We start from the raw sequence: 23,201 nt of genomic DNA, 5'->3' as shown, positions 1-23,201 counted from the left end.
TCTTTGTTCAACTCATAGTTAGCTGCCATGTCGGTGAAACTTTACCGGTGTAGCTTCTGACATTACTAGGAGACACAGTTTCACAGCAAACTGACCGTCCTTTGCTCTTATCTGCTCCCTCTTTTGTTCCTTGGGCCTTAGGTGAGTTGCAATACACTTATTTTAAAACCATAGTAGGTATGGTTCACCCAGTATATCTTTCATTTCTTAAAAATCAGGTTTGCCAACTGAGGAAAGTTTCTAGTTGTGTGTCATTTGTAAATACTTCATTTATATTTATTATATAAATTTGAGTAGGCAGAGGACTATAACATGTTTCTTTCCTGTCTTGATGCAGAACTGAACGTTTTTATCACCTCCAATCAGCCAAAATGGTTAATGAGGACATTTTAATTAATATATAATTGACAGAAATGACACTATTTTAATTGTATTCCAATTAGCTTTTGCCTTTCTAAACCTTGCACTGGTAGACTGAAGAAATTTTACAAAGTAAGAAGAAATGGAAATGATGAGAAGAAAGAGTTAAATACTTTGGGACCTCAAATAAAAATAATTATCTATATTTCTAAAGGTCAAGGAAGACAGGGACATACCAATTCTTTAAACCATCTATTTGAAACAGTGGTGTTTGCTCATGCCCCTTTGTGGCAAACAAGCTGGTTACCATAATAACCCTGCTTTTATACAGTTTTGTGAGTATGGGTAGAACCACAACTTGGAATATAAGTGATTACATATATGCAAACACATGATATACAATACTATAGAATTTGCTGACTCTGGATTCTTTCTTGTTGCCTTGGAGAAAGAATGCAATCAGGTTTTGTTTTGTTTTAACTCAAAGGAAGGACTCATAGGCTCCTACCAGCAGGTCAGTTAAAAACTAAACATATCTACACCACAAAGAATGAATGCTAATAAGAACCAAGGGAATGGGGAAGAAGATTATCCTTCAGTCAAGATGCCATGTGAAAATCCAGCTCTAGCTAAAGCTAAGCATACCATCCATCTACTCAGGTTTCCAATCCTCAAAGGCTGTGGGGTAATAAATCAGTGTTTTTCAAGACACTATATTTGTAACAAAAATTGTTGTGAAATATTATCAAGATGTTTTTCATATTAGTATAACTCCAGTTTCTCCTGTTTAGTCATTTGTTATATAAATTAATGATTTTGTGATAAGTTATGCCTACTCTTTCATTCAGCTTACTATCTAAATACAGAATTTAAGTACCATTCATTTGGTCACTTTTACTTCTCTGATCCATTCAATTTCTATCTATTTTAACTTAAAGCTTTGAATGATTATTTATAAAGATCTGAATCCTAAACAGTAATATTGCCTGTCAATGGTACTATTAACCATTCTGATTGTTAAAATTTTTAGACTTTTAGCTTTTTAAATTGGTAGGTTGCTTGGCTGTCAGTATGTCAGACAATAAACTCTTTGGGAAAGGCTCTAATTCTTTGTGAAGCATGGCGAACACTTGCCGGACCATGGCAAACATGGTTTTGCCTTTTACCCTTCTCCCCCTTGCTAAAAACCATTAGATTGCATTCCTAAAGCCACCAAGGTATGTTCCCTTATTTGCCACTTGCTCCTCCTCAGATACTACCAAGGTCCAGCTAATAAAGTATTGAAATCTAGCAGTTAAAAGTCCTCTTTTGGGGCTGGAGAGATGGCTCAGCAATTAAGAGTACTGACTGCTCTTTTGGAGATCCTGAGTTCAAATCCCAGCAACCACATGGTGGCTCACAAGCATCCATAATGAGATCTGAAGCCCTCTTCTGGAGTGTCTGAAGACAGCTACAGTGTACTTAGATATAATAGTACATAAATCTTTAAATAAAAAAAGTCCTCTTTTGGTTACACTAATCAACCTGCCCAATCAAAATTAAACACCTCATCCTGACATGCAATTTCCCTTTTTCCCTTTATAAACTGCCTGGCATTTGGCTAAGGGCAACGTGAACTAATCAGAACCCCCAGAGCTCGTGTCTCTAGCTGCATATATAGCAGAAGATGGACTAGTCATCCATCATTGGGAAGAGATGCCCCTTGGTCTTATAAACTTTATATGCCCCATACAGGGGAACGCCAGGGCCAAGAAGTGGTAGTGGGTGGGCAGGGAAGCAGGGTGGGGGAAGGGTATAGAGGACATTTGGGATAGCATTTGAAATGTAAATGAAGAAAATATCTAATAAAATAAGTTTAAAAAAGGCAGTCCTTTGTCACACTGGAGAAAATATCCCTTCTGGCTCTCCCTTGCCCCTTTTCTTCTCTCTTCCTTATAGAAGCAGGGGGAGAGGGGATGGGATGGGAGTTGAGGGGGGACCTGGAAAGGGGATAACATTTGAAATGTAAATAAAGAAAATATCCAATAAAAAAAACAGCAGGACACAAAGTAAAGGATTAAAAAAAAAAAAAAAAAAAAAAAAGAACAATGCAGTCCAGAGAGATGGTTCACTGATTAAAATCAAGGCTCACAACCAAAAAAACAAAGAAAACTATGTAAACATCAAAAGTTAAGAGGTGTGTTTTAGAACTGGATAAAATAGTTATTTCATTTACAATCATAAAGGAAAATATATATAATTGGAAAACTAAAGAAAATTACAGCAAAATAAATATTTGAAATCTAGTTTTCAAAAGAATATTTACAGAAGTGTAACTACAGCCTAAATTTTGTTAGATATAAAACAGATATCCCTATTTAGTTTTACAACTTAATAGAAAGACCAAATCAAACCAATCCAGTGCTTACTAAGGAACTGTTTTTAACTATTGAAGTGACTTAAATGTACTTATATTAGATAGTATTTCTCTAGTACCAATTCTTAACCAAAACCGTTAGATAATTAAAGTCTGGGATATTTTTAAACCTTACTTAATAAGAAAGTACTCAGAATGAACAAAGAACTCCTAACACCCTTGAAAGAACCCTTAAATACCCATGAAAGAAAATGACCCTGTAATGAATTCTTAGTGAAATCAAAGAATGACAGACTCACTAATCAACCTGGCAATCCATAACCAGAAAGAAAAAAAATCAGTGAAAAAAAAAGGTCCTATTTGTTCAAGACAAGTCTGGACTACATAGTAGGTTACAGGCTACCCAGGGCTACAAAGTGAGACCCAGCCCTAAGAAAAAGAAATATCTTTAAAAAGTAAAAATGCTTTCCCTAACAATGATGATAAAGGAAATGAGTGACTAATGCATGCTGAGATAAGCAAACTAGGGGTAGGAAAACTCCAGCTAAACTGGAGTTTTTGCTGTGCTGTGATGGAGTACGTCCTCTACATTTTTCTATTTTCATATTAGGACCCTAAGTCCCTACCTCTAGTCTCACTCTTCCTTTGGCTTGTGTAGCTGCCAGAACAGGATTTCTGTAACACACATAGGTTTATATCATTCCTGCTTCTTAAAAAATCTTTCAAAAGATATCCAGTACACAGTGAGTGAACTCTATAATATGCTATGAGTTCTTCCTGTTGGTCCCTTCCAATCTCTCTAACTTAAATTCTCACAACCACTCCACTTGAGTACCACAAACTGCACCTCTATATCTCCAACCCATACATATGCTCACAGATAGGAATACTATTAATGTATAGAATGGGACAATCTCTTTCACTCAGGATCTCATAACTCCTGCCTTCTCTCTGTGGAGCACTCTAGCAGCTGACCTTCTTCTTTGGTCCCCTCAAGAGCCACATCTTCCATGAAACTTCCTTTCATCTCTGAAGCCTAGGTTTGCTGGTCCTACTGTATATGTGCAGTTCCCTATTCAGGTCTATCACTGCCTGTGAGTAGTCTCTCTTCTAAAGACTTCCAAGGGCATGCATTTCTGATACTAGAATGAAAATATCAGGTTAACCCAATAGTACAAAGTGCTATGGAATACCTATGTATGCAAGTTGTAAATAATAAGGCACTTTTCTTCTCTTCAAAGAAAAGAACATCAAATTTTACATAGACATATTTTACAAATTTCTTTAACAGCTTCCAAACTGACTTAAAACTATTACTAGGTAATACTTTTAAAGATGGTTCTGGGCATGTTAACTCTAACCACCCAAGTCTGTATTATAGTTTTATTATTAATATTTTACTTTCCAGAAAAAAGAAACATCAGCAAGGCAGAATGCTCCAGAAGCTTCCACTCACCTGAAACCCCACAATGAGAATGATCATAGATATGTCGTTGCTGAAGAGTAGACTTTTTGTAAATAACATGAGGATGGCCATTTTCATAACTAAAATGTTTGGAATCCTCTGTAGTATTCTTTAGAGGCTCAATAAAATATTCTTCATCTTCTGTAGCAATAATACCATGCTAAAAGAAGGAGCAACAAAGGATTTACCTAGAAGGGTCATTTTAAAAAATATCTTTATGACTAAAATTAAAAGATGATCTCTCCTCAAAACAGAGGTCAAAACACATGTTAATTTAAAATTTGTGTATTTTCCATATTAAGTAAAGCATTATGTAAATTTCTTTATGTTTTAAGAGGGGCAATTAAATATCTGTATATGTTCTGCAATGTACTAAATATGTCAAATATACATTTTATCAACAATTTTTTGAGTAGCAGAGATATCTATAAAAACTTAGTTCCTTTCCAGATTGTACTTAATTTCATTTTCTGTGCTGAGGAATACATTTGTTATTAAGCTTTACGCAATATGAAAGGGCAAAGGGCTATAAATCATCTTCAGGATCAATACCTAAGTATCATATTCCTGGAATTCTCTCCTTCCCTACAGCCAACTGAATGGAAAGCACTCCCAAATTTAGTAAAAGTAAAAGCCTTAGAAGTTTGCTAGATCCCTGAATGACCTCTTCTAAAACAGCCTGATGCAAACACTAATACATGGAAGAAGTGAACTGCTTTAGTGATAACCATGGATTTGAGGTTCATTAGTTAGTGATATATTAATTAAGATGTTTTTATATAAGATATGTTCCCTTATGATTGTGAAATGACAGGCTGAGAAATCAAGAAGTTATATAATGCTGTACATACAGAGGAAAGAGAAACAACTTGCTGGAATTCAAGAGCTCCTGTTTCGTACACTATCATACCATCTTATGCCTGTTTAGTCATCTACTATTCAGCTGTCAGATTTTTTTTTTTTTTAAAGTACATTGTTGAGGTCTTCAGACACCAGAAGAGGGCATCAGATCCCATTACAGATAATGGTGAGCCACCATGTGGTTGCTGGGAACTAAACTCAGGACATCTGGAAGAGCAGTCGGTGCTCTTAACCATCAATCCAGGCATCAATCCAGACCCCAGTTGTCATATCTTACAGTTTCTGGGTTTCAATGGAGTGGCATCATTCTCCTCTTAGCTAAATTAGAACTTACCATAAACAGCATTTATATTCCAGTTAATGTCACGCTGTTGCAGCTCAAATCTTAAAGCTTTAATTAAGTTCAGTACAATGTTTCCACTATAAGTTTTATTTCTCAACTAAACTACTTGCTTTCTTTGAGAAAATCATTATGTTTTACATATCTTTGTATCAATTACAGACCCATAATGTATCTCATATGCAGTAGGTTTAAATAAAGTTTGCAGGTGAAAAATAAGAAAAGTTACCTGCATGAAAAATAAAATGTCACTAAATAAATAAGAACTCTACTCTTAGCTAATCCTGTTCTCCTAATTATGTCATATGAAATAATGACTCTAAATACAACTACCCTTTAACACCAAATAAAATACAAACTCTTTGAACTTATGTCCTCAGCTGAGAGAATGAAAGAGTTAGTCTAAATTACTCACTTTATTTTATTTTTTTAGATTTCTTTTTTTCCCAATTTTTATTAGGTGTTTACTTCATTTACATTTCAAATGCTATCCCCAAAGTCTCCTATACCCTCCCCCCTGCCCTGCTCCCCTACCCACCCACTCCCACTTCTTGGCCCTGGTGTTCCCCTGTACTGGGGCATATAAAGTTTACAAGACCAAGGGGTCTCTCTTTCCAATGATGGCCGACTAGGCCATCTTCTGCTACATATGCAGCTAGAGACACGAGCTCTGGGGGTACTGGTTAGTTCATATTGTTGTTTCACCTATAGGGTTGCAGACCCCTTCAGCTCCTTGGGTACTTTCTCTAGCTCCTCTATCGGGGATCTGTGTTCCATCCGATAACTGACAAACACAGAAGTGGATGCTCACAGTCAGCTATAGGATGGAACACAGGGCCCCCAATAAATTACTCATTTTAAAACCACACTCTGGGGAACTCTACATGATTTGGATTCTTGGGCTCAAAATCATCTATATTTTTATTTATTGGTATACTAAGTATCCAAATAATATTTCCTATGAGAAAATTATTTTCTTCTCTAAAAAGAAAAAATCATTGAAAACATCTAATCCAAGTAATCTCTACAGTCCCTTTAATTTCAAAATTTCTATGATTCTATTTAGAAAATTTTATTTTAAGTACTACATGCTTAGAAAGATACATAAGACATAATCAGACATTATGTTATATGTTTTAAAACATATGTTATAACTTACAGAGAAGATTGGTAGTGACCCAATACCTACATGAAATGAGTTGAGGGATAAAAGATTAAAAAAAAAAGGAGTCCTTAGTAAATTTATATTATTTTTATTATTGTTTCTATCCCTTTGGGTAATAGTTCCTCTATTAAATATGAACACTGAGGAATAACAATACACTATTTACAACTTCAAAATCTATATAAAAATTACTTTACCAGGGAGTTTAACAACATACTAAAAAACTGAGCATAGTGTTTTAAAAACACAAGTAAGTTTTATTAAGCCTTCTGATTAGAAGAAAGGGTAGGACAGAAATATAGGGTTTGCCCCAGAAGAGCTAGGACACTGGAGTCATACTGCTCTGTTATCAGTATTGCATTGAAAGCCTTTGACAAAACAAACAACAACAACAAAAAAAATCAGGTTATTGAGAGAAATAAGATTCAAGCCTGGTAAATAAGAAACAAGAAGAGGAAAAAAACCTGACTGTCATTCATTTCTCTTAAGCCCAAGAATGAAATTTTAGGAATGTATAAGATACATATGGCATCATCTCTCCACCAGCGGGCCTTGAAAGTATGAAAGCAGATCTATTTGTACTAATCTCTGTGCTTTTGGTTACTCCCATAAACCCAACACACTTGGAGATAAGACCCAGCTGAAACAGCCACTCAAGGGGTCTAATTTAGAGAGTCTCAGGAAGATCCAAGTTTAAGCCCAGTCTATAGACTGCAAAACTTGCTATGGCCAACAAGGGCATCTGAGAGCAAAGCGAACAGTGATTGAAAAGATGGCTCTGACAGACATTGGTATATGTTCAGTACAAATTGAACAAGACCATAGACTGAGATCAAATGACTCCATCATCCTTCTATGAATATAGTTCCCAATCTCCAGTCCATTTGTGAGTACCCAAGGGATACACCATATCCCTTGCTTCGTTCCTCCTTTGAATTTTAGCAGGATTTTACTTATTTTTTTTTTTAAATTTCTACTCATTACTCTTCTTAATATATTCCTTTAATTTTGTTGATAGAAGAGATTGAAGATTCCCAACTTAGAGAGCCAAATATCTTCAACAAAATTATAGAAAAAAAAGCTTCCCTAACTTAAAGAAAGAGATGCTCATAAACATACAAGAAGCCTACAGAACTCCAGATAGATTGAACCCGAAAAGAAATTCCTCCCGTCACTTAACAGTCAAAACACCAAATGCACAAAACAAAGAAAGAGTATAAAAAGTAGTAAGGGAAAAAGGTCAAGTAACATATAAAGGCAGACCTATCAGAATTACACCAGACTTCTCACCAGAGACTATAAAAGCCAGAAGATCCTGGGCAGATCTCATACAGACTAATACAACACATATGTCAGCATGGGCTACTATACCCAGCAAAACTCTCAATTACCATAGCTGGGAAAAGATATTCCATGACAAAAACAAATTTACACAATATCTTTCCACAAATNCNGCCCTACAAAGGATAATAGATGGAAAACTCCAACACAAGAAGGGAAACTACACCCTAGAAAAGGCAAGAAAGTAATCTTTCAACAAACCCAAAAGAAGATAGCCACACAAACATAATTCCACCTCTAACAACAAAAATAACAGGAAGCAACAATCACTAGTCCTCAATATATCTTAACATCAATGGACTCAAAACCCCAATACCGAGAAGCACCTAAAAAAATGTTCAACATCCTTAGTCATCAGGGAAATGCAAATCAAAACAACCCTGAGATTTCACCTTACATCAATCAGAATGGCTAATATCAAAAACTCAGGGGACAGCAGATGCTAGCAAGGATGTGCAGAAAGAGGAACACTCCTCCATTGCTGGTGGGATTGCAAGCGGGTACAACCACTCTGGAAATCAGTCTGGTGGTTCCTCAGAAAATTGGTCATAGTAATACCTGAGGACTCAGCTATACCACTCCTGGAAATATATCCAGAAGATGTTCCAACGAGTAATTAGGATACATGCTCCACCATGTTTATAACAGCCATATTTATAATAGCCAGAAGCTGGAAACAAGCCAGATGTCCCTCAACAGAGGAATGGATACAGAAAATGTGGTACATTTACACAATGGAGTGCTACTCAGCTATTAAAAACAATGACTTCATGAAATTTGCAGGCAAATGGATGGATCTAGAAAATATCCTGAGTGAGGTAATTCAGTCACAAAAGAATACACATGGTATGTACTCACTGATAAGCGGATAGATATTAGGCAAAGAGCATGTAATATTCATGATATAACTTACAGACATGAAGCTCAAGAGGAAGGAAGGCCAAAGCATGGATGCTTCAGTCCTACTTAGAAGGGGGAGCAATATAATCAAGAGAAGTAGAGGGTGGGAGGGACTTGGGAGGAAGAAAGGAGGGGCATGGGAAAAAAGAGGAGTAGAATCAGGTATGGGAGGAGATTGAACAAAGGTACATAGCAATGGGGAATGGGGAACTGGAGGTAGCAACCAGAAAGTCCCAGATGCCAGGAAAGTAAAAGTCTCCCAGGACCCCTCGGGGATGACATTAGCTGAAATACCCCCAAAAGGAGAGGGAGAACCTGTCGAGACTATATCCAGAGGTTAGGCATGCCTCTCCCCCTGCCCCCCACCCCACATTGAGGGATGGGGTTACCCATGCATCTCCAAAATTTTTACCCATAATTGCTCCTGTCTAAAGGAAATACAGGGACAAAGAGAAGAAGAGAGACTGAAACAAAGGCCATCCAGAGACTTCTCCACCTGAGGATTCATCCCCACATGCAGACACCAAACCCAGACACTACTGTGGATGCCAAGAAGTGCTTGCTGACAGGAGCCTGATACCACCTGAGAGACTCTGCCAGATCCTGACCAATACAGATGCAGATGCTCACAGCCAACCATCTGACTGAGCACAGGAACCCCAATGGAGGAGTTAGTGGAAGGACTGAAAAAGCTGAAGGGGCCTTATCTGGCATCAATGGGAGGGGAGGCCCTTGATCCTGTGAAGGCTTGATGCCCCAGTGTAGAGGAATGCTAGGGCCATGAGGCAGGAGTGGGTGGGTGGGTGGAGGAGCATCCTCCTAGAAGCAGGTTAAGGGGCATCACTTACATATGTCACTTGGATACAGGATACACGCAGAATCTCTCGTCCCTTGAAGCAGGTTTAGGGGGGGGGGGGGAAGTGGGATGGAAGGTTTCCAGAGGGGAAACCAGGAAAGGAAATAACATTCAAATGTAAACAAATAAAATATCCAATTGTTAAAAAAGAGAGAGAGCAGAAAGCAGAAGAGACACATTAGATAAACAATAAAGACATAGACACTTTCTTTAATAAAATTATAACAGAAATATACTACATCTAGAGAAAAAAATTATGCATTCAAACATACTATTTAGATCCTCATAGACATGACCAGAAAAAAAAAAAACTTTCCACAAATTGAAAAATCTCTACAATGAAAATTATAAAGCACTGAATACAAAAAAAAAAAAATTAAATATATCTGAAAATAGACTTCCCTTGTTCATGGACTGAAAAACAATATTGCAAAAATTTCGATGCTATATACCACCTATAGCAATCTATTCAATACAATCAACATCAAAATTCTAATGGCATTGTTTACAGAAGTAGAAAACAATCATAAAACATTTTATAGAAGAACAAAAAACAACAGCAAAAATAAATCTCAGTAGGAGTTATGCTGTAGGTGTCACAACACCCAATATCAAATATACTAAAGAGTCACAGAAAGTAGCAAGAACAAAAATGACAGTACTGGCGAAAAGTTGGTCTTCTGACCAGTGAAACTGAATAGAGGTCACAAAAATCAACTTACACAGCTATGCCCACATGCACCCTACTTAGGTTCCTATTGCTGTGATAAAATATCATGAGCAAAACCAACTTTGGGCATGAGGATTTATTTCATCTTGCAATTTACAGAGCATCCATCATCCAGGGCATGGACTCAAAGGGAGAACCTGGAGGCAGGAACTGAACCTGAACAGGAACCTGGAGGCAAGAGCTGAACCTGAGACCATGAAGGAACACTATTTACTGGCTTGCTCATCTTGCTTTTTATACAGCCCAGAGCCTGCTGTCAGGAGGTAAACGGTATGCACCATTCATAGTGGGATAGAACCTTCTACATCAACGATCAATCCAGAAAAATGTCCCACAAGTGAGTTTACAGGCAAATCTAATGAAATCATTTTCTCAATTAAGGATTCCTCTTCTGAAATGACTCTAGCTTTGTGTCAAGTTGAGAAAATGTTAGCATGTACTGTGCTAGGAAAATGAAATCTCCACATGAAAAATGAAACCAAAACCATATCTCAATTTGCCCTAAAACACATCTAAAATAGATCAAATACCTTAATTAATATAAGACCTGAAACTTTGATATTGCTATAGAAAAATAATTTAAGCTATAAGTAGAGGCAAGGGTTTTCTGAATACCACCCCAATAACACAAGAAATAATCTCAAGATTTGACAAATGAAATTAGCAATCTTCTATACAGCAAAGTAAGCAATCACCAGAACTAAAAGACAATGTATAGAATGGTAATGAATAAATATTTACTAACTATACATCAGCCAGACTGTATGTGCCTTGCATATAAATCATCTAATCAACAATGATATAATGAATTGAACAGATAGTTCTTAAGAGAAGAAATGCAAATGGCCAATAAATACTGAAAAAGAGTTCAACATCCTCAGCCATTGGGGAGATGTATATAAGGACTTCTTTAAGATTTGTCTCATCCTAGAAGAATAGCCATTGCCCTGAAAAGTAATGCTGGCAAGGCCATGGATGACAAGAGTCTGTATACACTGCTAGTAGGAATGCAACTTTTATGTAGGCCTACAGTGAAAAACAGAATGAAGAACCTCTTAAAAAACTACCAACATGACCTAGCTATACTACTCCTGGATATACTAAATCAACATGACACAAAGATAATTATACATCCACATTATAGCTGTCTGCTCACAACAGCCAGAAGATAAAATCAGTCTAGATGTCCACCAAGAGATGAATGGTTAAAGAAAAAGAAATGATGATAAATGCACACAATAGAATTGTCTTTAGCCATCAAGAAAGATGCAATTATGGCATTTTCAAGAGGGAACAAAGAAGGAAGACTAGGGGTGTAAACATCCAGTTGAATGGCCTGGTTCACCTGCAGTATGACTGCATCCTGGGTAACTTAATAACTGGAAAACGAGAGGAGAATGGCCTCATTTGCCCTTGAATGGCAAGTGTACAAACAAGTAGAAGGCATTCTGAACATACCTCAATCCCAAACTCTTTAGACACTGGTGAAAGTAGCCCACTTAGCCATTGACCCCATCCCCCAACTTCCCAGGCCTTCTGGCCAGGTTGACACATTGTTGCTAGAAACATCATCTCATTAGTTCTCCCCACAACTCCAAGATTACATAGCAAAAAAATGATGAACATTAAATTTTTATCTTTCTACTTAAATTTTATTTATCTACTTATTTTAAGCTGAGGAAAGACATTTACAATGTGAATTTATTTTCTCATTAGAAATTTAAAATTATATTTACTTACCAATCCAACACAGTTGCTTAAAGCCACTTTAGTTGTACTATGTTGATCTTCCAAGTATCCTGTGTAGTGACAGTTGTCTAAAAAATCATGTTTCCACTGGGGTCCATCTTTCCCCCAATACTCTACTGTAAAATGTTTGGACACAAAATTTGTATTGAGAGTCAAGTTTAGGTGAAAGTGCTTGCCATAGGCTGAAAGTTTAAAAAATAATTTAGACACTGCCTGCTGTGGATCAAGAAGGTCCATACTCCGTCTTCTCCTTGAGTGTTTATCATTTTTCACAGTAAAGCTGAGAAAAGCTCCATTTTGGTCAACTCTTATTGGAATAGTTAGCTGGTAGTGTTCAAGATAAGTCAGGAATTCCTCTTTGTAATCCCAAGGCAGAGGATCCAGAAAAGCACATGGAAGAAAAGAACATTTAACAGAACAAAGAGGTAGCAACATGAGCAATGATGGCAATTTAAACTATGTATTATTCTATGCAAGGTGTGAGTGAAAAATGATATAGTAAACAGGAAGAAAAAGTAAAATAAAAAATTAAGTTTCAATAGTTTCATTCCTCAAAACAGTATTATTTAAAAATTATTTGTGAGGGACTAGTCTTCTTTCCTAAATTTAATCTTTAATATTTAGATTTCAAAAGTTCTTCTAGGAGTATGAAAATCTTTCATGAAAACTAAACAAAAAGTACATACACATTAAAAAAAATATTTAGCCCAGATAAAGTAACTTTGTAAGCTACCCAAATCCCTATGGCTCTGAAGAAACTATGTTCAATAAACAAAATCATCACTAAGAATGTGAAAGGCTATGGTTACTTTAGAAACCAATCTGACATTTCTTTAAATATTAAATAAAATTATCAGATAAATTAGCTATAATTCTACTCCCAGGTACACACACACACACATATCTGTGTGTGAATGCTTACACAAGGACTGTTCATCACAACCCAAGAAAGAAATTATGCAATCCTCCATCACCTGATGATTACTAAGCAGGTTGTGATAAGCTAGCTAATATTATTCTAAAAAAACCCGAGAGCAGCACTGATACGTGTTATCACACGTGAATGACCTTTCATGTTTTTTTTTTAAGCTCTTACTGTCCTGGAAGGCACTCTGATGCCCACTCTGGCCTTAGTAAGAAATCCGCCTGCCTCTTCCTCCCCAGAGCAGGGATTAAAGGTGTGTGCCACCATGGCAATTGACTTCTTAATCAAGGTTCATTTTCTAACAAGAAAATCATTATACTTAGTAAAAGAATCCAATCACAAAAGACTGAATACTACATAGTTCTATTTTGGTGAAGTAGAGGCAAATCTCTAGACATAAAGAGTTAGAAATTGCCTAGGACTATGGAATTTAGAAGTGACTCTCAATGGGCACAGATTTTTTGTTTCTATTTCTAAAAAAATATTAAATGCACTAAAGCTGTTTATTGTAATACCGTGCATTTTTAACACCTACTAACAACCATTGAGATGTACTCTTTAATGGATGTATTATATGCATACTATACCTCAATAAAATGTTAAAAATCAATAGTGTAACAAAAAATTAGAGAACAATTAAATATTTTATTTGTTATCTTTTATTTTATGTGCATAAGTATTTTAAATCTACATGTATGTATATTCACCATGTATGCACTCAGTTTCCATGGAGACCAGAGAGCATGGTCTGAAGTTTCAGATAGATGTAAAGTGTCACATGGGTGCTTATAGCTAAGCATGTATCCTTTGCAAGGTCATTCAGTGTTCTTAACCACTGAGCCTTCTCTGCAGACCCAGTTTTCTCATTCAGATTAGCGACTCATCCCTTTCTTAGCCACACCTTTATTCGGTTAGGTTTACCACTAGTAGGAAACCAGTTTATCAGCACACTGCTTCAGTGACCACACACGAAATTTATTCTATAACTATAAAGTCCTATGAAACTATAACCAGTGAAAATAATTTAAAATATGGTGATTCACTTTTTATGAGTTAGAGCCAACTAAGTGCTATGGTTTTGTTGATCTACTTTCAAAGGTATACTCTTTACACACATACTTCCAAATACCTTCATCAGCACGAAAAAAATTATTTGTTGTATATTCATGGAAGAAAAATCCAAAAGGTATAGCTTCAATAATTCTATAAGAAATGAACTGGTCCAGGAAATACAATATGACATTTCCTTTTTTCTATTTGCACTTTTCTTTGTTAAGGTTGTTTCTATCATATAAAGTTCAATTGTCTGAATTAAAATCATAAGGATGAAAATCCTTATGTTTGGAAAAGTATTTTATTATTACTTTGTGTTTTAAATAAAGGGTTCATATTTAAGTCTGCATTAAAATGAATCTGATTTCTTCCTCTTCTACAATGCAAATATTTGGATTCTGTCTGAAAGTGACCTAGCTCAAAACCATAGCAATGAATGAGTCTTAAGATTTAGAACATAGGGAAAGCACCAGCTTGGAGTATATCATCTTCTAAGAAAGACAGTCAATTCTAAAACCCAGTGAAGCATTATCTCAGAAGGACACGTGGAGCATCCTCTTGACAATACTCTTGTTTTCTTCCTCCATCTGACTGAATATTCCCATGAAACTATTTACGAAACTAAATACTCAGAGTTTTTATTTTGTGACCATTTCTATTTCAAGTTTCAAAATCAGAAATCCTACCTTGAGAACTATATGAAAGTCTGTGGTCACTATAAAATTCCGATGAGGCCATGATGAGGCTCAAAATCCAAGTCAACGTTTTCCACGAAATTTCCATAATTTGGAAAACTGAATGTTTTTTGGAGGGCTACCTATGAGCTAGAGAGTCAATAGCATACCAATATCGAAGCATAACAATTTTAATTCTTTAAACCTTCTTGCAAATAAGTTGTTAGATACTCCACTGTTTAACAAGAACTCTTCCCCAACATCTTGCACTTTCTTCTATGTCTGGATTCATTTTTCTAATCCAAAAATGAAGAAAATAACGATGATGAAAATTTTTCATTAGCAAAGCTCAGAGTGATAGGTCATTTAAATATGGTGGCCACTTTTTAACCTAGAGGGAAAAAAATCTGAATTAACTGAAAAAATCATGAATGAACATATTTACTACAGATTAAAGAATACTTACCAAATAACATAAATTCCAAATAACTTAATGTAGTTTACACATTATCAGAAACCTAAATGGCTAGCAGGATAATTCTATGACAGCTAAATAATCAAAGAAAGAATCTTGGAGATATAGATTATAGAGTAGTTTTTGATGCACAATGTTTTAGAAGAAATTTAAAAAAAAAAGGAGGAGGAAGAGGGCATGGGAAGAACTATTTACGAAACTAATCTTTTTAAAATAAAACTCTGAAGATAACAATGGAGAGGTATAATGTGCTAACTGCCTTTTAATAACATAAAAACAGACAAACTTTATAATCTCAGTCAATCAGATGTACTGGACAAATAGCATATGATTCCATTCCTCAACTAAGTGTCTTAAGCCCATTCATATTTCAAGACTGCTGTGCTGCTTTATGGGCATCAGTGTTTTGTTCTGACAACTTGGATCTACAAATACACACTGAGATTTATCAACTGTCTATGAACACTTAGGTAGTATGACAACCTAAACTTCTAAAGAACTGACTCAATTTATGCTACAGCAGAATTTATCTAGAAGTCTTACATGACTTATTAAGCAACTCAAGTAAAGTAATTTCAACTCTGTATAATGTACTTGAGAAGAAAAGAAGTTTTTACAACTTCATTCCAATATTATACCTTTCAAATCCTATCTCATACATCTTTTTTTTCCCCTTGGTTTTTCAAGACAGGGTTTCTCTGTGTAGCCCTGGCTGTCCTGGAACTCACTTTGTAGACCAGGCTGGCCTCAAATTCAGAAATCTGCCTGCCTGTGCCTCCCAAGTGCTGGGACTAAAGGCGTGTGCCACCACCATCTGGCTATCTCATACATCTTACTTTTGGCTAATAATCTCACTCAGAATTCATGGCTTCAAAATATTTACATATGAAATCACTTGACTGACCAACAGATAGCATATCAGAATTACTATCCTCATATTCCTATTGTGTATATAACTATGCCACAGCTCAAAATCTGACTTCTATAATACTATATCTGCCTCCCAAGTGCTGGGATTAAAGGCGTGCGCCACCACCGCCCAGCAAGGAGGCTGTCTCTGTCTCTGTCTCTGTCTCTGTCTCTCCCTCTCTCTCTCTCCTCTCTCTCTCTCTCTTTTTAAAGATTTATTTTTTATTATACATAAGTACACTGTAGCTGTCTTCAGACGCCCCAGAAGAGGGCATCAGATCTCATTATTACGGGTAGTTGTGAGCCACCATGTGGTTGCTGGGATTTGAACTCAGGACCTTTGGAAGAGCAGTCAGTGCTCTTACCTGCTGAGCCATCTCACCAGCCCCGGAGGCTGTCTCTTAACAGACACACACTAAAAAAAAAAAAAAAAAAAAAAAAAAAAAAAAAAAAAAAAAAAAAAAAAAAAAAAAAAAAAAAAAGACATACTCTTTTGTCATCCTCATCCCTTGAATAATTTAATTAATAAAATGTCTCAATACTGAAAGGATGTCACTTCTATGATTCGATTACAAAAGATTCTGACTCAGCATTTTAGTACTAGACTTTTGTTTCTTTGGCTTAAATGAAGCAACTTAATATTAATACTAAGATGTTCACAAAAAAGAAATCAGAGCAATCTCTACCTAATACTGACAGAAAACTGAACCTCCAGCCCCATCCAATAGCATCATCCAATAGCATACTAGTAACTAAATCCTGCCCCAGAATACTTAGAAGTCCATTCTTCACCAATGAGGCTTCATGCGAAGAACTCAGTCCTTACCAATACTTTAATTATAACCTCACCAGGACACAGTTAGTCATAGCTGGACTCATAGAAACTGGCATAGTGAAAATGTGCTAAATTATTTACTCTGTATTTGTTATGTAGCAATTGATAACTAATACAGCCATGAAATAAGACATGAAGAAATTGGCATTCACAGAGATCAAGTAGCTAGAAAATAAGTGAGTTAATATTTAAATAACATGGCTATCTGGCTGAAAAATCTGTTTTGTGTATTATATTACACTTCTAGCTTAAGGAACTATTTTGAATATTCAATAGTAGTTCTCTACAACCGTGTTATATAGTATATTCACATGTAGAATTTGTTAGTATGAACAGTTTTTTGTTTTTTTTTTTGCATAGGGTTGTTTTATCTTAAAACTTCTATTTCTATTTAGGCAAGACAAAAAGTACATACAAGTTTAAAAATCTATAAACTAAATCCTACCATTTATTTAATTACAATAAACAAATAAATCATTGTCTTGGTTGCAACCTTCTCATAGATGGTTACTCCAAACCTAACCATGAAATATTAATGTATAATTATTGCTTCATGAATAGCATTCCTCCTTAGTGTATTAATTTTTTTCAAGTCACTAGAATGTTTTCAGTAACCTCAAATGGGTCCTCCATTAACTTTAAATTTTAATCTTCATTTTAAAAAGAATTTATAATTAGCATGTTTGAGTTCATTTTCTAGCATTCATGATAAGATTTACATTAAATCATCCACACATTTCCTCTTGTCTTGGACATTGAAACTAATGGCAAAGTTACAAGACAGTGGGTTTGATTTAGAGATCACTTCCCCCCTTGAGAAATTTCATGTTCTTCATTGAGAAGTTTCTGAGCTCTTACCTTTTCTAACACTATCCTATAAAAACCTAAGTTAACTAAGCTAGCAGCATTAATAGGAAAAGTGAGTAACTAAAGTGACTTACCCAGTAAGAAAAGCATTGGTACATAATAGAAAGAACAGGTGTTCCTGAACTAAATAGACTGAAGTGTGTGGCCTTGTTCATCACTAGATACAGTATCTGGTACATGGACACTCAATAACTTAGAGTCCTTTCTCCTTGCCTCCTCATTAGCTTTTAAACCCTCAATGGTCAGAGAGGAAACCTAACACTATATATTAATGCTCAGTTGGCTAGAGCTCAATTAAAATTACAACTAGAATATCTAATCACTCTTAGTCGCTCACACAGTACACGTGAAATGTTTTAACCTACTAGCTGACACTTGCTGGGAAAGCTAATCTAGACGCCATAATAAAGTATGTGGAAAGAAAATAATTTTTAAAGTTCACCTAACACTAAAATGCTAATAATTATCCAGAAATCACAATGCATTAAACTGTTTAAGTTGTATAAGAACAGCAGTATTATTATTTTGTGGGAAACATAAATGCTTGTTACTCCTAGTTTGACTTCAAGCTACAAAACCCCTAAATCTGTGTTTTCAACTATAAAATTGAGACAGTAATATCTATCTTACAAAGACTTAGTGAGAGAACAAATTAGATTACACCAGAGAGCATGTCTATATTTCAATGGAGTGACTAAACAAAAGTTATCTCTCCCTTCTTGCTACACAGCATTACTTTTTCAAAGTTTTTCCTTCAAAACTAGTTTCATATTCCTCCTTCCCTAGAAAATGTGGAATAGTAGGATATCATGGATCCAATATGGAAACTGCCATCTCTTTTAAACCAGAGTAGAGAACCTAGGCTATGATAATTATATAAGAAAAATATCCAGTTCACTTTGATTTTTTTGTATATGACTTTTACTCATACTATAAATAAAACAGCCGGCAGTTTAGAGGATGATTTAACTGCTTCCATATTGTTAAGCTAAACTAGTTATGTAGAAGCGATAACACCAGACAGCTTGTACTGCAGAGATTCTCTCAGGAGGTCGCCCTAGCTGAAGCCACTTACTTGATTTTTTTCCTTATGGCCTGACTTTCCACTCAAGTGATGTAGAAGTAGCTAAAGTAATAATTTCCTCTCATTAACTGTTATGAAGCTAGAAAACATAATTAACTATTTCCCAACTTTTTCCATCCATCTTAATTCTGGTTATTTATTTTAAAGCTCATTTGGTTTCCATGGAAAAAGCAACAGTATCATGAAACTTTCAGGTTCTTTATTTCATGGAAAACCTTTCATTTCATTTTCTATTTTTTTCCCTCAACAAATATTTGTTAACTATTGTATTATAAAGACACAATAAGATTCTAATTATAAAATTTTCTGATCATGTATAAATTTTGTAAGATTTGTCACCAAAGAAAAGTATAATTAAACACAAAAATTACTCAAAACTTATCTATTAAGAAAAGCAACAATAGAAAACAAAATTTCTCAAAATAAATCTCTAAATTCCATAATTCTTGTATTGAAACATTTTTTTCCGTAAAAAATTACTTTTATCTTTCTTGGTATTAGTGTAAAATACTGATAACCAACTTTGGTTTTGGATTTGTTTTTGTAAAACTATGACAAATTATCTACATCTTTTTTCTTCCCCTTCCCACAAAATCCAAATATGCTATTACCTTTCCTTAATATTATAACTCAGTTCTGTTGCTAAGCTCACAAACAGCAAGATTTGGCACACAGACCCACCCTAAACCACTAGTAGCTACATTTGGTTGCTAAGGAAATGAAGAGGAAGTAGTAAGAACAGACAAGAATAGAGATAAATTTTGCAGGTTTTTAGACTAAACATAAAAATTATTTATAATATTTCAGTCTTAATGATTGGAAGATTTCCTCTGAGGAATAACAAAAAATATAAATATAACTACACAGAATAATTTGCTGCCAGTTGTGACAAATGAATAATTTGCTTTAAGTTAGCACACTCCAAAACAATCACTAATATTCACATATAAGCATCAAGTTAATATAAACAAGACTGCACTACTACTTTGGTGAAAACAATTATCTTCAAAATTAATTTTCTACGTTGCCTTTAAGTGCACCAGTTTTACATTGCCTTTCTTTCCCTGTCATGAATTTTAAGGGCTGCAAATTCCCTACTAAATAGTTCAGTCTAATCAAAATAATCTTAAGAAAAGAAATGAAAAAGAAAGAAAAAATAGTACAAAAATTCTGAAAGAGAGTAAATTGAAAATTATATTCAGTGTTTTTTTTTTTTTTTTTTTTAAGTTCCAAGCAATGGTTTGGTTTCCCTTTTCTCCCCTCTTCTCTGCACACCCTCCCACCACCCCCCTTCCCATTCCACTTCATCCAGACAGAGGGTAACAGTCTGAGCTGCCCTGGTTGACTTGATCCTAAAGTTAACATTCAGCAGCCCATTTCCAGACAGCAGCGCTAAATCTATTTGGATAAAACGCGTGTGACCCAGACAGTTGGCATTTGGCCCAAACGCGTTGCACCAGCAGCTCAAATAAAAACAAGAGTAAGAAACTTACTCTCTTGTTCCCTCTCAGTGTGCTTTCTTACTCTGGCTTGCTTTCTTTGCCCCTAATACAAGTGGACAGCTTATCAAAAACAGAAATTATAGCATATATTATCAGAAAGATTTTCCAATACTTCCTTCAACACTCTTGTTCTCTCTCCCCAATCACTGAACTTCAGTCTTACATACCATATATACAGACATACTCTGATAAACAAGGCTCCAGAGGGTTATGAGTCTAGCATGGCCCAAGTGGGCAAAAGTAAATCAAAACCACACGCTTTCATCTCTTTGATTAGCCTATTAAGAGCTTAACATATCCTAGAGCATCGGTGCTCAGCTAGCACACTACTGCTACCCTGAGAGCACAGGCATGAAATATGCACTTGTCTGAATACTAAAGAAACTGACATGAAACGGATTCTCAGAAGGCAATTGCACAAGTCTGGAAATCGATTAAAAACACACATCATCATTACCTTCTCCACCGCTATCTGGTGATTAGTTAAAAGTCCACGATGATCATAATTAAGTCCACTTCGCACAACATGTAAATTCATACAATAAGCGCGTATTTTCACATTATAAAATACCTGTAAGCCCCGGAATTCTACATCCACGAGTAGACTAGAGTTTAAAAGATTTCTATCTGTAATGTGAGTTTAGTGAAACTCACTTCTTGCCATAAAGCACGCACGCGCGCGCAGACACAACAGAGAGGGGGGGGGGGGGGGGGGGGGGGGGGGAGAGAGAGAGAGAGGGAGACGGAGAGACGGAGAGATAGACACAGAGAGAGAATATCTAAGCGTTATTCGGAAGATAAGCAAAGCACAAGTTGTTGGGGTTTATTTTTTTAAGGTTTCATTGAATATTGTGAAGTCTTCCTTACCGTTTTCATCTTCAAATTCTGATAAAAAGTAAATTTCAAACAATAGAGATTGCACTGGACGACTCACGTACTCCCTTCTCTCTTTTCTTTTTGCCCGCCCCCCCCTTGCAAAGCCACACCAGCCAGTTATTCTGCAGCCAGAATAAAACCCTATAGTCTCGCTAACTGGAGTTTTAAAGAACAGGCTTTCCGATTTGGCAGTTTAAAAAAAAAGGAAAGAAAAAGAAAAAAAAAATCCGTTCAATACATCCAAGGCTATCAACCTGAGAAGTGCTTTGCAACCCCCAACTCCCTCCCTCCCCCCCCCCCCCCCCCCCCCAAAAAAAAAAAAAAAAGGAAAAAAGAAAGAAGAGGGGAAAGGCTTATTGGGGGTGGAAGTGGTGCCCTCTCTTCCTGGACAGCTTAGTGCCTTTGCTATGCAAATAACATGTGCAGAGCATCAAAAGGTATCAGGAGAGAGAAGACAAGAAGAGCAGGAAGGGCAGGAAAAGTTTTGTTGAAGTAGCCCTCGAGCTCACTGCCGGCCCCAAGCCAACTTCAATTGCAGCAGAAGAAAATTTTGGCAGCTTTCCTCAGAGGCAGAACAAACTGACGTCAGTCTGCAGATGTGCCTGGGCTGCGTCGGGTGCGCATGTGTCCTGGGTCGTCACGTGGAGGGGGAGGGGAAGTAGAGGTACAATCAGGGTATCCAACCACCAGCCATTCAGAAGGGCTTAGACAATGTCAACTTTTCCACCCTGTGAATGAGAGAAACTCTGGCCCTCTAACCTCTCTCCCCTAACCCACCCCGCCTATTTCCTCCTCCTCTAACCTCTTACGGAGTCTTGACTGGTTTGTTATTTACAGTTTCTTGGAAAAAGGAAAGGCACGGGGTAGGGGGTGGGGGGTGGATAGACTAATGTCACTGTTAGAATTTTTGGTGTCATTCTCTGACTTTTGTTTGTTTGTTTTATTTTAATCTCTGCAGTAAATATTTAAAAGTTATTCATAAAATTTGTCATTCAAGGAGTCAGATCAGTAGAGCAAAATTTCAAGACTTAAAGACATGTACAAAATGTCTGTGTGTTGAATATATACTTCAACAAGTGAAAATACCACAAAAAGAAAAAAAACTAAACGAAATTGAGACCTGCACATTTTCCATGTGATTATCGACTTCAGGTTATGTGGAACTATAAAAGGAAAAGGGGGTGGGGAGTGTTGCATTATTTCCAGATGAGAGACTAGATGGTGTTTTAAACTGCAACAAGGAAAGCCACAAGTGAGGGTTTTTTTAAATTTTGTTTGTTTTTTTGTTTTTGCTTGTTTGTAGTACATTGAAAGAAACTTCAATGACTGCTCAAAAGAATATAAAGCCCAAGTCAGCTCCCTAAAAAGGTTAGGGGGATGGGAGACAGGGACAACGCGGGAGCCCTGCTGAGATCTCAAGATAAACAAACAAAACATTAGAACCAGTTCTTCCAGCTTTCCAATCCCACCTCCCCCTCCACATCAGCTGCCAGTTCAGCCTCTAAAGATAAAATACCACCCCGACATAGCACTTTCACTTTCACTTACTAGGAGAAAGCCCCTGGCATTAAACCATAGAGAAAAAATATGCCCACTGCGCTTTCCAAGTCCTAAGCAAGCAAACAATGTCTGGCTCAAGTATCGGAAACAGGAAGAAAATCGAAAATAGCTAAGGACAAATATTGCCTTTCAGCTGTATAATCTGCTGCATCATTTATCTGTCTGTACCGTGGAGTGTGGGGTTGGGAGTTGTTTAATGGTTGCCAAGGTTGGGGGGAGGGGAAAAATTGAGCCTTGAAATTCCAGTCTTTAATTAACACCCAGTCAATTTCCTATGGTCAGAACCAGAAAATGAAATTGGACCTGAGGGATGTAAAT

The 23,201-nt window shown here is 36.2% G+C and overlaps 1 protein-coding gene across 1 annotated transcript in view; it reads right to left on the bottom strand.

Moving 5' to 3' along the window:
* Adamts6 (ADAM metallopeptidase with thrombospondin type 1 motif 6) overlaps positions 1-21,609 on the bottom strand; it is a 219,101-nt gene extending 197,492 nt beyond the window's left edge. The window contains exons 1-4 of the mRNA XM_029544066.1: positions 21,315-21,609; positions 14,788-15,166; positions 12,115-12,479; positions 4,173-4,341 (exon numbers count right to left, since the gene is read on the bottom strand). Coding sequence (XP_029399926.1) covers positions 4,173-4,341; positions 12,115-12,479; positions 14,788-14,884 — 631 coding nt within the window. The 5' untranslated portion in view covers positions 14,885-15,166; positions 21,315-21,609. The remainder of the gene's footprint in view (positions 1-4,172; positions 4,342-12,114; positions 12,480-14,787; positions 15,167-21,314) is intronic.
* Positions 21,610-23,201: the final 1,592 nt, after the last annotated feature.

The sequence above is a fragment of the Mus pahari genome, chromosome 11, assembly GCF_900095145.1.
Source record: "Mus pahari chromosome 11, PAHARI_EIJ_v1.1, whole genome shotgun sequence".
Lineage (NCBI taxonomy): Eukaryota > Metazoa > Chordata > Mammalia > Rodentia > Muridae > Mus > Mus pahari.
This window is presented reverse-complemented; position numbering and strand designations above follow the sequence as displayed.